Source organism: Empidonax traillii, unplaced genomic scaffold (assembly GCF_003031625.1).
Source record: "Empidonax traillii isolate 1590-97213 ecotype Southwest subspecies unplaced genomic scaffold, ASM303162v1 scaffold557:size1000685, whole genome shotgun sequence".
Lineage (NCBI taxonomy): Eukaryota > Metazoa > Chordata > Aves > Passeriformes > Tyrannidae > Empidonax > Empidonax traillii.
The window spans coordinates 837,903-853,060 of NW_020955750.1; the positions used below are offsets into that span (position 1 = coordinate 837,903).

General features: G+C 42.7%; 1 protein-coding gene across 2 annotated transcripts in view; it reads right to left on the reverse strand.

The window, feature by feature from the left end:
- PHF21B (PHD finger protein 21B) overlaps positions 1 to 15,158 on the reverse strand; it is a 149,256-nt gene that overhangs the window by 25,332 nt on the left and 108,766 nt on the right. For both annotated transcript variants that reach the window (XM_027897747.1, XM_027897746.1), the window contains one exon: positions 11,095 to 11,187. In XM_027897747.1, the coding sequence (XP_027753548.1) occupies positions 11,095 to 11,187 (93 nt within the window). The remainder of the gene's footprint in view (positions 1 to 11,094; positions 11,188 to 15,158) is intronic.

Sequence of the window (15,158 nt, forward strand, 5' to 3'; positions counted from 1 at the left end):
ATTTACTGCTGGGCACAACATCGTCTCTCCAGGCTGGCCATCATCCTCTACCTCACCAAGGAGGAGCTGAACCCATTTGTCCCCACAGCAAACATTAAGTGCAGCAACAAAGCCAGGGAGCTGCTCTGATGGGCTCACAGCTCTGGGGTAACACTGGAAAGCCTCAGAGCCCCACTGTGAAAGGATGAAAAACTACATGAAACTCCAACTAACCGCAGTCAGGGTACATTGAAGGGTTCTCTGCTCTTTGTCTTTATCCAAGCACTTTATATAATTATTATCTGACTTATTCAGCTAAGACATGAGACAAATATCCTGGCCAAGTTGTTTAAGGGAGGACTCTACTATTAACTTCATACCCATAGTTAGTTAATGGCCTTATTTTCAAAAGTAGTGCACAGAGGATTGGTTCAAACTCATTTTGGCCCAGGCACTGTGCAAAACTGGGGCTTCTAACATAAACATCAGCTCAGTGCAATAGGAGACATGATACTCAAAGCAATTCATTCACGTCTGTAGCAGTGATACAAGCAGATCTTGTAATATCTGCTTTTACATTTTCATAATAATGTCCTTTCCCTCCCATGTTAAATCTTATGTAAGCCTGTCATATGTGAGCCTTTAACCAATTGCTTACGCTTGTGTGCTCAGAGACATGTTCACAGAAACAGTATCATTACCCAGAAAAGGAAGTCTGAGAAGCTCAGGAAAATACAGTTAAAATGTATTACCATGGACAAAAAAAAAAAAAAATCCAAATTTAATTCTTAGCTGCTTGGCTATAGTCTAAATTTCATCATCCTTCCTTGAAACAAAACAATTTTCTTGTAAATTAATCTAACATCTGCTACAAACAGAAATACTGTAAACACACAGATAAGCACAGAGAGAGAGAGAGAATACAGAGCAGTTCAGATCAAAGATTCAATAGAACAGTCATTAGGATCTTTAGAAAAAATCAAGTCTGACAAAAAAAATCAGCTCAGGAGTTTTTCTAGCCAAAAACTGTCATGTCGTCTACCAGGATCTACTGTATCTGTCACTCTTAATTGCACTTTTATATTTAATCAAAAAGCCTAATTAAAGCTAAATGCCTATATATATTCCAGCTATATAATTATGTCTTCTGCACTACTGCACGTACATATTGACTGTCAGATGTAACACCTCAATGAATCCTACCCACACCCGCAACACGCGTCCTGCGAGCTGGGGGTGAACACACGTCACCCTCGCTATAAAAATAAGCTCTCCCTGCACAGACAATTAAACAGACTTAATTTTCCCAAGTACTAAATCCTTCACGAAGCCCTGCACGCCGGAATTACCCGACAGGACTCGCCGAAGTGGCGCAGCACAGAACATAGGCCGGGCGCCTTCTGCCCCCGTGTGCTGCACAGGAGGAACAGCCGCTCGCACGGGCTATGGAAATTGCCCGTGGAAATATGGAAATTAAGGACAATGGAAAGGGTTGACTGGGGGGGGGGGGGGGGGGGGGGGGGGGGGGAAGGTTTCAGGTGCTCCCGAGTTAAAGCTAAAAAAAAATTTAAGCGGTAAATGATTTCTACGGCCCGCAGGTGCGAATCCGAAACGGAAAGCAAACATAGAAGTCCCTGTGCTACAACACCTGGGAATGTTTCCCCCTCAAATATAAACATTAAGGGCAAGTATTTAATAAACAGCTCCGTGAGGGACCTTTGGCAGAGGGTCACCTTTACAAGCAAACTGCTGCAGTAATCTGTGAGGACAAATGGTGTCACCTGAGAACAACAAACAAAATAAGGAAAGAGTTAGTGTAAAATCCTTTTCCACATGGCTAAACTGTAGCTTAAATTTGGGAGGTGAAAGGAGGACAGTGGCAGTAGCAAAAGTTTGGAAGCTGACAGTCACTGAAGAAGGGCTGGAATAAAATTAGGGACTGCACATGCACAGTATCACAAAAATGTCTCCTCCTGAAAGTAGCACGGGTTGGATGGCACCAGTCCCCGTCACAAGAGCCCCAGAAATAAAAGGTGCAAAAGTTGAGCAAAGGAGAAGAGAAAGAATAACAGACAGAATGTGTGTTACCAAGTGAAAACTGCAACTGTTGGCGAGCGCCGCAAATAACAATTCTCCTGTAGCTCAACCCTCCTCTCCCCAAGTATCTTTCATTTAACTTCTGACAGCTGTCAAAACAGAATGTGATACTACCAGGGCTCAAAATGCACAAGAAGAGAGAGCTGCTTCTTGAGTATAATGATTTCCCAAACCTGTGTTGCTCTCGAGTTTCCTCAGTGGCCACAGCACCAGAAACATTTAATTCCGGGTGCTCAGCCAGCCCTGGTGCTGCTCAGACAGCCTGCAGGTGAGGACTCTTTTCAAGAAGATGTTCTCAGACCTGGGCATTCACTGTCTGCTTTTCAGACAGGGAACTAACGGGGAGCCCAATCCTGTGAGATGTGCAGAGTGATCTTATGTTCAACAGCCTCTAATTTAATATATTTTAAAGAGTTTTAGATGAGGAGGGAATCAGCTGCTGTGACTAATACCACTTCTTGTATATCCCATACCATTAAGCTCCATCCAGATGTCACTGCATGAAGCTCAAAGGCTTCCCATTCACCAAAACATCACTGCACTCTCAAGAGCACAAATTGTTGAATGCTGCAGAGTGCTGGAGGTGGGAGAGCCTCATGTATGTCAGTGTGTTGGGTTTGGCTGGGTTTGACAGGGTTAACACCAATGACAAAGGCAATCTACTTCCTGGGGCACATCCCACCAGGGGAGTTGCTCCCGTGCTACAATAAAGAAAAATATGGGAAAAAGAAAACCTCTTACAAAACAAGCCCTCAAGATCCAACCCAAACAAGTATGGGGGGAAAGGAGTAGAAGGGAAGGAAAGCACACAATTCCCCCCATCTCTGTGGGCAATCCCCTGTAGCCCTAAAGGACAGGATTTAATTAGAACAGTTATCTCTGCGCAGATCTGCGGGTGCTGTGAGAATTGTTAAGGGCAACTCTGGTAAATGTGTTCTCCTTCAGGCCTAGCAAAGAAGAGAAGTTAACAAGTGCACTTCAATTACCAAACCAAAGGGGATCACCGTGATCCTTCAGCTCCCAGGCTGGCCTTAGAATTTCTCCCAGAAACCAAAGACTGATTTTAAAAGAAAATACTATAAAGACCTTAACGACAAATTCATCACCAGCACCAATAAATTGCTATAATATTTTATTATGCTCATGACTGGCATTTTATTGCAAGGTTGAATTTGCCTAACTTCAGCTTCCAGTCCCTGGATCCTGCAATAGCTTTGTCAGCAACCCTGGAGAGCCCTCCCCCTCCCCTGTATCAGATATCAGCTGGATCGTGCTCAGCATCCATCAGCCCTTCCTACTGGCAGGGCCGATCTGTAGGAGAGTAAATTTTTCAGCTCAACGCAATATCACATTGCCTTTGAGAAAAAGACCATTATTCACACTTTATTTTCACTTCACCCTTGTACTCGGAGCTTAAAAACAAAAACCCAGAATGGATTTGGCACAATTCATATGTCACAGAGGCAAAGTGCTGGGAGCAGCAGACAGAGCTTTCATTCTTGAAAAGCTTTAGAGGATCACACAGAAAACATTAGCAATGGCTGATAAAATGAGTGCAATATGGGGTAATTATATCCTTCACCAGAATGAACAGATGCACACTGACTTCAGCTAGGCTGTGTCTGTTTATGCCAGCTGAGGAACGACTCCCTCCCTCTCCTTTTTTAATCAATAAAAACTATGCAAAAGAAAAGGTTCTGCATAACTTTGCAGCAGTGACACTCCCTAAAATCCAGGGTGCCCAACTCACTCGAATACAAGTGTTTCCGGCTTAGTCGGTTTTTAGTATTATCTTCAGCCTGGTCTGAGGCCACAGTCAAAATGAAGAGAGTTTATCTTCTTGCCACAGGGGGGGGAGATTTTAAATCACACGTGACTGTGGACCCATAGCCACTTTTCTTCCTTCCCCTTGATGTGGTTACACAGAAAGAACTTATTGTTCGGTGTGTGTCATGAGGAAACTCCAGGCAAGATGAGCCAGTTTGGTGAGTCCTGCCTTCACGTACAACATAAGCCTCTCTTTAGCATCTCCCTGGAATATCAGCCTGGGAACCCACACAAGGGTGGTATGAAATGCAGGGCAAAACCCTCGCAGCTCCTCCAGCCCACATTTCCAATCCTGCTGCCCTGGCCAGAGCAGACTGGGAAATAAACCTTAATCTGACCAAAACCAAGAGCAAATTTGAACAGACTTCAGCAAGGCCAGAGTGCAAGGAGCCCCTCAGACAAGCCCTAATGTCTCAGTTTACACTCCACACCATGCAGGGGGTATTTTCACACGTATTTAAATCACACCCACACTGTGAGGCACTTCCCACCATGCCAGGTACCTGCCCTGCTTCCATGGGTTAGTCATGGACAGCCAACCTGAGCGGGAAGGTAACACACAGCTAAAAGAATCCCAGTGAGATTTTTAAGAAGACAAAGCATCTTCATTTAGTTTTTCTTCTCCTTCAGCTTTGCTTGATGCTACAGAAATGGAAGTTTTGCTGAGAGGGATGTTCAAGTGGGAATCTGCCAGCTCCGCTTTTTGTGGATGTTGGCATAAGGCATTCAGGTGGGAGTTCTTCATTAAAATGTTATCAATGTTTTGAACATAAAACTGTATTTTCACAAGAACTTGACTGACTTTTGCTAATGAAATGTACATTTTCTCCTCAGTCATACTGCCTGTATTTTCTGGTTTGGCATTGCTGCTACTGAGTTGATGATTCATTAAGTGGCTGCTTTTCATTTGCAAAGGGGAAAAACCACCATTAAACCAGCAAATTAAAATCAATATTATTCAAAAAAATAACAAGCAGAGGTTGAAGTTGACAAGGATTTCTGCTTTTTTACCTTCTGCACAGTGATTCTGTCCTTGAACGTGCAGTTATCTTTGTGCCTCTGAGGAAAGAATTTAATCCTTATTGTTTAGGATTACAATAGAAATATAAAAGCCAGACTGTGATTATACACACCAGTCAATAACTTCCTTCCATTTCCACTCTTTTCAGCATTACAAGGCAGCTTGCTTCTCTCACAGATACTCATCTATGATTAACTTCCTTCAATTTAAATATAAAGTGTCCATGAAGCCTTTAGGCACAAATGAGTGAACATTTGTCTGTTTTCCTCCTACACTTCTATAGGCAAGCTCTGGACTAATCCACACAGCTGGGCAGACACTGGAACCAAACTCTGGTGTCACCCTAAAGACCATGGATGTCACTGCTTTGCACTGCCCACCACTTTCAGAGCTTTTCTTGCTTCTAGACAACAGTAAAGGCACGTGATAATGATTTGACCAGACCCAACTCATTTACCAACCAAAATCAAAAAACTTGAAAGACAAAAGTCATAATTAAAGTAAGGACAAAAACAATTTCTGTCTGCTGACAGAATAAGCAAGATGGAAGTACACAAAATGCTGACACCAGGAGATGAAAAGGAATGTTTTAGGGACAGGAAGCAGCACACCGAGTTCCTTCAAGACTTTGCCGAGGTCCTGCAGACAAAGAAAACTTTCCACCCACCTGTCATTGGGCCACAGACCTACTGCAACCTCGTACAACTGGTCTGGAGGCTCAGAGACTCCAGATCCAAGCCAGACGTGGATCTGAAGCCACCTCATTCATGTGGATACAAATGGCATCAGTGGAGAGAAGGGACATAAATCTTCTCATCTGCTGCTAATCACAGAGTAGCATTTGACACAGAAAAACAGGAGAGTTTTCAACTGGGAAAAAGGTACCCTGTCAGGTATTCAAATGGCTTGAATGCTTCCTGAGGTTTGTGTGGATACTCCAGGATTCTATGTGCTATCAGGAGATCTGACTCCACAGAGCTCCTTTTCAAAGTGCTCACAGCACTGATTGGCTCTGAAGGTTTCAAGCATCAATAACAGACATTTCTGCTTCTGGATCACTTCCCTCATTAAGAACAGAAAACTGACACTCAGAAAGGCAGGGGAAAAAGGGAAACTTTGGAAATTGTGCATCTAGGTGTAGACTCTACAGGTTCATCTTTGACCATACTGCACAAGACCAGACTCCTGGTCACTGCTATGCTCTGCCACACCACTATCCTCAAGGAATGTTCTTATGGCCCCACTCCCTGGTGGAGGAAGTCCCTACAGCAAGGCTGAGTCAGCAGTGTCAACCTTCTTCTCTAAGAATTAAGAGCACAAACCTCATCCCTTTCTACACCAAATGTCTTCTATGTTGAGTCTTCTGACAGCATGCAATTAATAGTAGCATGACCATTAAAAACAAGCAAACTGGTAAAAAGGAACCCTAACCAGAACTCTCAGCTCCTTCCTCAGAAAGGGAAAGGAGGAGAGAAGAAATAGCTCCCAACAGATGTTAATTTTTGTGCTTAACATGTTACTGGAAGCTGCTTCAAACACAGTGACAAGCACAGTATAAAAGCTTTCATGGAATAAAACAGATTAACAACTATATTTATTAAGGGCTACATTTTCAGCCAGGCCTCTGCAAACCTATCTGAAAAAGCAATTTTGCTTATGTTTTCCGCATGCACACAGTCAATGAATATTAAATACTGCTGCAAACCCCTTAGCTTGGTTATATGCCACGCTGATTAAGTTACCTTGAATTAGATTATCTCTCTTCCCTTCCACCAGCATTCCAACACATTCCTCTGGAAGCACTGAGGGTTATATACCAGAAAGGTGCACAACACCCCTTAGGGGGTTATAGTCCTTTTCCCCTCTGACACTGGAATAACAACTTTACCCAATTCAATTATTCCTTACTCAAACAAACAATAAAGTGCTCTTGTCTCTCCACTGCACAATTCTGTGTAACTTTTTATTCAGACCTGTATGCCATGCCTGTTAGCTTCTTTTTTAGTTTCACAAAAGGCTGACTTGCATTTAGCACTGGTTTTCCACTTTCCAATGGCTACGTACAGTTTGAAGCCTTTACACTTAGAAATAATGGAGTTTTATTTTTTTTTTGCAAACAGAGAGAGGCTTTGCCACAGACAACATTTCTTCTACAGTACACAGTGGCATCCCAAGAGTTGGCTTCTGTCTATAGGCATTGTTTTCTTTGAAAGAAATCTTCCAGAAGGAGGAAGAACGTGCATCACCGAGGAAGCCAAGAGCAGTGGCTGGCTTTGGTTCACACGGGAAGGGACGCAACAGCTACCAGTGGAAATTCGCTCCTGAGAGCTATGACGTGAAATTTTTTAATGGGAACGTGTTTCTAAGTTTTGGGAACATCTGGAGGCTCACACAGAACCCAGGGAAGAGCAAACACATGGTAACACAGCAGCGCTGTCTCACGGCAGCTTTGCAGTCCAGCGACCAAATTCAGACCCTGCTCAATTACACACAATAAAGTCACTGCAGCAGATAAGAAATAAGAAGCATCTGAGAGCAGAAATGGGTAGAGTTGACTGAAACCCACACATTTCACCTAAAGCCCTGTGTGCACCTGTTTCTTTTCCCCACTGACTGTGTGACAGCCCCAGTGCAGGCACTGCCACACAGCTCTGCTCTGCTCTTAACCAGCAGGGTCATGGGCAAAGCCAGCCCAAGCCCTGCCTTCAACCAGGGCTGGAAAAATAGGTCAGGGAAATAACATTATAATCTGATTTAACTGCTACTCAAAGCATCAAGGTCTCTCCATTAATTTGACCGAGAATTGGACTGGGCCCAAATTACTGACAACAAAACGGGAGGTTTATTTTAACGCCTTCACCGTTTCATTTAAAACCTTCCAGGTGAAGAACCAGAAAATAAGATTCCCCCCGTGCCTTCAGGTGGCTACAATGCAACTTAAACTCGTATGTAAACCAGTTACATAATGCTTAGAGCTGGGGGGTGCCATAAAACAGAGGAAGAGCTCAAAAAACCCAGTGTTTGAGCAGAGGACCTCCAGGATTTCCTCCTCAGAGTGCAGTGAAGAGTCTGCAGTTTCACAGCATCTCACCCAGACAGAAATCTCAAAGGCCAAAGTAAGAAGAGAAAGACTATCTGGAATTAACTTCCCAAGCACCACAGCTCATAGCAGAAAGATTATTTATTTGATGAAAGCAAAAAGAACTTCATATTCTGTAAGAAAAATAAATTTAAACAAAAAGAGAAAAGAACAAAGGTCTGCCAAAGAGGCTTGTTTTGGCAAATAATGAATGCCTAAAGAAATATTGTTTGTATTGTGCAATGAACTTGTAATTAATGTTTGTTTGCTCACCATTTAATAGCTGTTCTGCACTAAGTGATGGGATTTTGCTGCCATTTGTGAATGTGCAGATTTTGAAACTTCATTTCCCATATGGAAGAGCTCCCAGGGGGTCATATCATAAACCCATTCAAATGAACCAAACAAATGACAAGTATCTGTACAAATGTGGAAAATGAGGGAGCTGTCTGCAGTATTTTATGTAAGTATTGTTAAGTGCCTCAGTTTACTTGTGTGGTATGTTTCTGCTTGACTGCACAGGAGTAAATCAGAAGAGGCTGTTGAGCTGAAAACAAAAGCATCAGAAATACAAAACTCCTTTGGATGTGATGAGGGGCCATGAAGTGGAAGAGTCCCCTCTTTCTGTCCAGCCAGCCTGGCCGTGTTTATGCCTCTCACACCCACCTCTAAATCTAAGGGGAGTCTGAAATCTCAAAGCAATGATGAGACAGGCCAAAAGGAGAAATGTGTTGGACTCTGCTTGCCTGGGACATGGGAATTTGCCTCTCACAGAGTCACTCCTAGAACAGCAGGATTGTCCCAGTAACTCAGAACAAGGTACAGGGGCCTTGCCTGTCACCTGAAGGGACAAAAGGAGCACAGCCTGCTCTGTGGCCAAGTCTGATGCAATATGAACTGTGACAGGTTTAATTCTGCACAATTCCCAGCTCCTACTGGAAGATAACACACACCCCTTAATCTCCAAAATGATTTTTAATTCAGTGGTTGTTTTCTCAAAGGAAGAGATGTTCTTGACCGTAACACCTTCATGGTATTACATGGCCTTGCTTCACGGCATTTTCATACTTCCATCTGAAGTTTCCAGTTCTCCTGGACCCGAGATTCCTATTGATCCTCAAAATCTGCCAGAGATGACTACGCACTCATCTCACAGCTCTTACAAAGGAGGGCTTTCACAGTGACACAGTGCTGCACATCACTCACAACAGCCTCCCAGGTCACCTGTATCCAGCTGTTCCTGGGGAATGACAGCTCCACATCACTCTGCCCCATGGCTATGTTTGATATATCTTCAAGGTATTTGACTGCTTACTTAGAAGCCAAACTTTCCACTTGCAGATGAAAACCTGATCTCTCTGAAGACACCAAGAAGAAAGCTTTGGTGGGTGGAGGGAGGTCCCCACTAGGAAACAAATACGGGAATTTTAAACTTCCCTGCAAGCTTGGAGTGGGAGAGGAACACACAGACCATGAAGAAGTGGCCTGTAAATTGGACAGGCTGTTGCTGAGATATTGGCCTGTGAAAAAGCCAGAAAAAACTCAGAGCAGGAGACACACCCCTGCTGAAGTGGTCCTGCATACAGCTGCCTATTTTACTGGTAGTTTTGTCAGAAATGAGATTGCTCTGTGGTTATTTCCCACACCAGCTATGTGAAATATTCACTAAACAGAAAAAGCAGTGAGCTCTGGCTGAGGGCAGCCAAGGAAGTGGTGGTGTTCATCAGCATTAAGCACCGTTGCACAAACAGGGCTCAAAATGAAGCTGTGCCAGGAAGGGAGGGAAACAAAGTGAGACACAAACCAAACTACTGCCATGAGCTAAACAGCAACACAGAAAGAATGTGCTCTTTTCTAAAAGCTGAGGAAATCAGCGTCCTCCACTTTTTCCAATTCTTCAAAATTGAACTTAGCACAGGATGAAAACTTTTCTACTTAACGAAAGTATAGAACACTGATACTCCTCTAAGTGCAGCATTTGCTGAAACACAACCTTAACGACAATTTAGTCCCCTGTTACAGGTCTTTCAGCTGCTCTTGAACCTCATCTGTTTTCAGGAGCAATCTGCTCATCTTTGACACCCCAAAATGGCAGAAATCAAAAAGTTATTATGCTGTAAGAACAACTGAAAAGCAAAGTGCTGAACTTGATAAGGAAACTATAACCTCCCTTTATGTTCACAACTCTGCCTTCCACGAAATGTAATTTAAAGAGAGAATTTAAGAACTTTATCTTGGAAATACTTCTTCCTCCAGGCAGATTTAGCTCCCAGATCTTCTACTCGATTCTGCCACTAAGAAAGTATTAGGAAAAAAGTAAAGGGAGAAAAGGAAGAATACACACAAAATCGACTTGAACACTAGAAAAATGTTCATATATGAAAAATAGACCTCTAAGGGCCACACTGGGAGAAATATATTTATATTTAATAATCATTAATCTGAAAAGCAAACCATGGAACTGCAGCAAAACGCTTGTTGCAAATGACATCCAAAAATTTTGAGAAAGAGAGTTGAAGTGGGGAATAAAGTATATGGTTATAGATGCAGTGATGGGTGTTCAGAAAAGCAGAAGTGGCTTGAAAACATTTTAAAAACCTGTGAGTGTGACTCTCCTTTCATTTTTACCCAAGGAATCTTGGTTTAGCTGGGCCAAAACTTTGTACTGGGATAGACAGGGATAAGGCAAGTAAGTCAATAAAAGAGTATGTCAGGCTAAATCTTAAGCAGAAAGGTTAAATACTTCCACCACATTTTTTAAATTACAAGATTGCAGATTTTCACTTCTGTGATTTGTGATTCATCTTACAAAACATAAATTCGCATCCCACCATCTGTACTTTGTTCTTGCACAGTGAATCCACACAATTTTTACAGTTTTTCATTGTGCTAACACTACAGTCTCAGAAGAAAATAATTTTTTTTTTTTAATAGATTGAAGAAAAACACAACTGCTGTTCAACTCACTAAAGTTAAGTCTTTACTCAGCAAAATGAGTGTGCTGACATACCCAGGCCTGGGCATCAGACAGGAGCAGAGTAGAACACATAAAAAAATGACATAAAACCCCCTTTGAAACTGTATTTTGTACCTGAGGTAGCACTGCTGGTCCTTGTCCTGCCAACCTCTGCAAGGAGCTGACCTGAGGAACCTTAATGGGCACTGCAGTGATAGTTCCCAAAGTCTGTTGGAAGAAAAACAGGTGAACACAGCTTAGAACAAGGGAACACAGCTTAAAACAGTTGCAGAGCTTTCCCAGATAGAATCCCTCTGACCCAGCCATTCCCTTTCAGCTCTTTCTCTCTTCCCAGCTGCCACCGCTGAAGGTTCTCCAGGCACCAACTTGTGTTCAAAAGGCACTTGAAATGCCCCACAGTGAAACTCCAACAAGGGCATTGGGAAGATGATGCATTTCATGGTAGCCAGGGTAGCAAGAAGTAGTTTGCTGGGAATTGGTAAATAGTAAATACTGAATCATTACCTTTAAATCTACAACACCACAGTGCAACACAACATTCAGCTAAAATGACACCCTTTGGGGCCAGAACAGCAGCTATTTCCAGCCATGTTTATTTTTACTACTCACCCTTCTCTTAGTTGCCTAACAAATTTATTCAAAGCTTATTTAAGATAGGATAGAATAATCTGACAGCTTATAAATTTAAGACTGGGCCACGGGTGTAAAGAACATAGGTAACTTTTCCCCTTCAACCTCTTCCATTCCTTCATTCCTGATTACAATTCACAGAATCACTGACTAGTTTGGGTTGGAAGGGACCTTAAAGATCATCTAGTTCCAAATTCCCTTGTCATGGGCAGGGGTACCTTCCTGGCTTTGGACACTTCCAGGGATGGGGCAGCCACATTTCCTAACCAAAAGTTCATATTTTGGTTAACTGGCCAATACTCTTAAGGCAAGGCTTTATAACTTCTATCTAGTGCTTCTTAATTGCTGTTGGGACAACACTGGCAGTATAACCAAGCAGATGATTGTCATCATAACAGCAAGAGACACTTAGTCACCGCTCACAAAAACTTACCAGGCTGCTAAAAACAGCTAATAAGGAAAAAAAGAATAGACTCAACTCAATTCCTCTAAATTTAACTCGGCTCAAAGCAAAAGTTTTGGATCACAGCCAGTAAATAAAGTATGTTAATATTCCCCCAATCTGGTAATGAAATTTGTCAATAGAAGCTCATGGAAAGTGAAGCTGTGTCACATCCACCTCGATTTGTTCTTCTCAGACCTCACCCACAAAGCGGTAAAAGAGTCTCTATTTCATTCTGTCTCCAGTGTTTGATAAAAATACCCAGCATTTTCAGGCAGAGTATTTGTAATGAACTTGTCCTGCAGAGTTTATATTTTTAACTCTGCTACTCCTCTCAGAGACATTTGGGGGTGTGATGTTACATATTCAGCAAAGATTAACATTTGCATAAGATTTGCCTGAGTTAAACATCAAGGAGGGCTGAGCAGTCACGAGCATGCAGGACAAATTTTCCTAAGGTGAATACAAAAGTGACCTTTCCCACCCACGCTAGAGGAGCAGAAAGTTTACCACAGGTATGACCTATATTTTCCTACTGCCCCAAATGAGATTTCTTTCACCACACAGTGAAGCCCAAGGTTTACCTGGAAACACCAGGGCCACCACAGCTTCTCCTGGGCTGCACACACACCCTCTACAGAAAGTTAAAACAAGTTCTTCCTTCTGGAGGGTTGTGCCTTAGGGGTGGCTGCTGCCTCCAACCCTGCAGTCACACATTTTGATATTCCTATTCCAGGTACACGTGGATTGGCAAGGATTTTCTAACTGGACAACATAACACACGGTGTGCTCGGTCAAAGGTTGGACTCGATGATCTTGGAGGTCTTTTCCAACCTTAATGACTCTGCAATTCCATTAAAATAACAAAGTGCTGACAGTGAAACTGGGAACTGATTATAAAGATAAGAATCAAATTACTGAGAAGTGGGATAAGTAACAGTCATCAATTGATAAGATGCACAAGAACTCCGCGTCTGAGCAACAAATCTCTTTTTCTTGTACTGCTTGAAATAGTTGCAAGGAAAAGAACCAATCAACCCTTTCTAGAACAGAAAGCCTCTGTCCTGTGAGGAGGGAGCTCATCTCGGCCTCTGAGGGCACCACCGGGTCAGTTCTGGCTTAAGTTTCAAAACAAGTGAGCCAAATGGGATGGGAAGCAGAGAAGAGACAAGAAACACCGTGAAACTACTCTGCACTGTTCTCTCAGCTTCACGTGAAGGCAAAGCCAGGATGAATTGTCAGTGGGTGTCAGAGAAAGCAACTACATTAGCCCTGTCACCTGCACTCTCAAAAATTCATCAGATTTATTATTCTGAAGTAGGAGTTCTGCAGTGATCTCGAGAGAACAGAAACAAATTATGCCACTCTTAGGTTATGAAATTTTCAGTGACAAAGATGCAGCCTCCTGTCCACAAATGGTTTTATAGTTAGGATCTGTTATTTAATATTCAAGGAAACAATCCCAGTATAGAAATTATATGACCAAGGGAAAATTCAAGACTTTAATCTCACATTAATAATAGCACTATAGTATGTTCAGACAAGGAGATATCTAAGCATCTATTTTACTTTTCACAATTTACATTGTTTTGCTACTGTTTCCCAGCTTGGGCAATAAATAGTTGAAGCTGTTAAATCAGCAGGATTCGATGACAGAAGCCTCTGTACTTTCCCTGTAACACGTTTCATCTGTTATCTCAGGATACTTTGCCTAGGTCAGTATTATTGTCTCCGCTTTAGTGATCAAAAAAATCTAGATTTAGAGGTAAAAGAAGGTTGTCAGGGCTACACTGCTGTGCAGGTGAAAATCCAAGCCAGACTTCCAGTGTCTCATCCATGGGGTTGATTAACCTCATCTCATCTGTGCGCAGAGAGTTCCATCTGAGCCACCTAATCTTCAGGACAAGGTTTTAAGGACGGAGCAGGATGTCTCCCTGATGATGGGTGAAAGAGGTAAAGTGCAAAGCAGGGAATCCCAGCTGTGGGCTCTGCAATGAAGGGGGTGCAGGTGCCAGAGGGGTGGTTGGGCAGTTTGGCTCTGGGTGCATTTTTGCACTGCTTTGTCCCAGTTCGAGTGGCAAATAAAGGAGCAGAGCCTGGTAAATAAAAACATAAATAAGGTCCTTATCCGATGTCCTTGGCCAGGCAGTGAGAACTGCACAAACCCCCCATGGCTCAAGCTGTGACAGGTCAGAAGCTGCTCACACTCCCTGGCCCCTCAGCCCTGCAGGAGAGGAGCAATCAAAGGCACCTCCCCACCAAGCTTTTGTTCCTCCTCTTACCAGTGGCACCTATTTTCCCTCCCAGACTGTCCAGGATTGCCCTGGTGAGCCTGGTGGATCACAGACTTGTCACACACTAATTCCACACTATCGTTCTCATCACTGTGGGCCTATTTTTTTGCTCCTTCCTCTTTTCCAATTTGTCCAAAGAGCAAGCGGGTGCACATTCTTATAAACCTTTAATTAACAAGCTGAAAAGACATTTTTCTGGCAATGCCTGACCTTTAAGCACTTTGTATGAATTTATCGATACCAGCAGAAACAATAATTTAAAAGGTTATTTTATGAGTGCTGAATAGTTTATGGCAGCACTTTTGTCAAGATAAACGAGTTCCTTATTTCTACATTTAAAGCTCTAAGCATTTTAATAAAAAAAGGTCCATAAAAGTCAAAGATAACTCTGAATGTCTCCTCTACCTAAGTCTGTTTGGGCTTTTCTGGTGACCCCCTGAAACTCCTACGGTGTGGAGGGATGGGGGAAAGAGAAGAGCCAAGTTTCAGCTGGTCTCAGGTTTGACTGGGTGCATTTAAGGGATCCAAATGAAACCATCCTCTTCGGTGGTCACTTTACGCACTAAGAAAAGAATAACTTTAAAAAGGGAAAACCAACTCAAAAGCCCCCAAACAAGGAGACGCAGTTGCATTAAAAGACAAAAAAAGCATTCAACCAAAAGAAAATTAAAAATTTAGGAGATGTTGCCAAGTGCAGTTAAAAAAGCAAATCACTTTTCACCCTCAATTCTATTCATACCCAATAGCATTGTAACTATTTGCTGTATTTTCTCCTCCTATGCTTCTCCTGCATTAAACCAACACCATCCCTG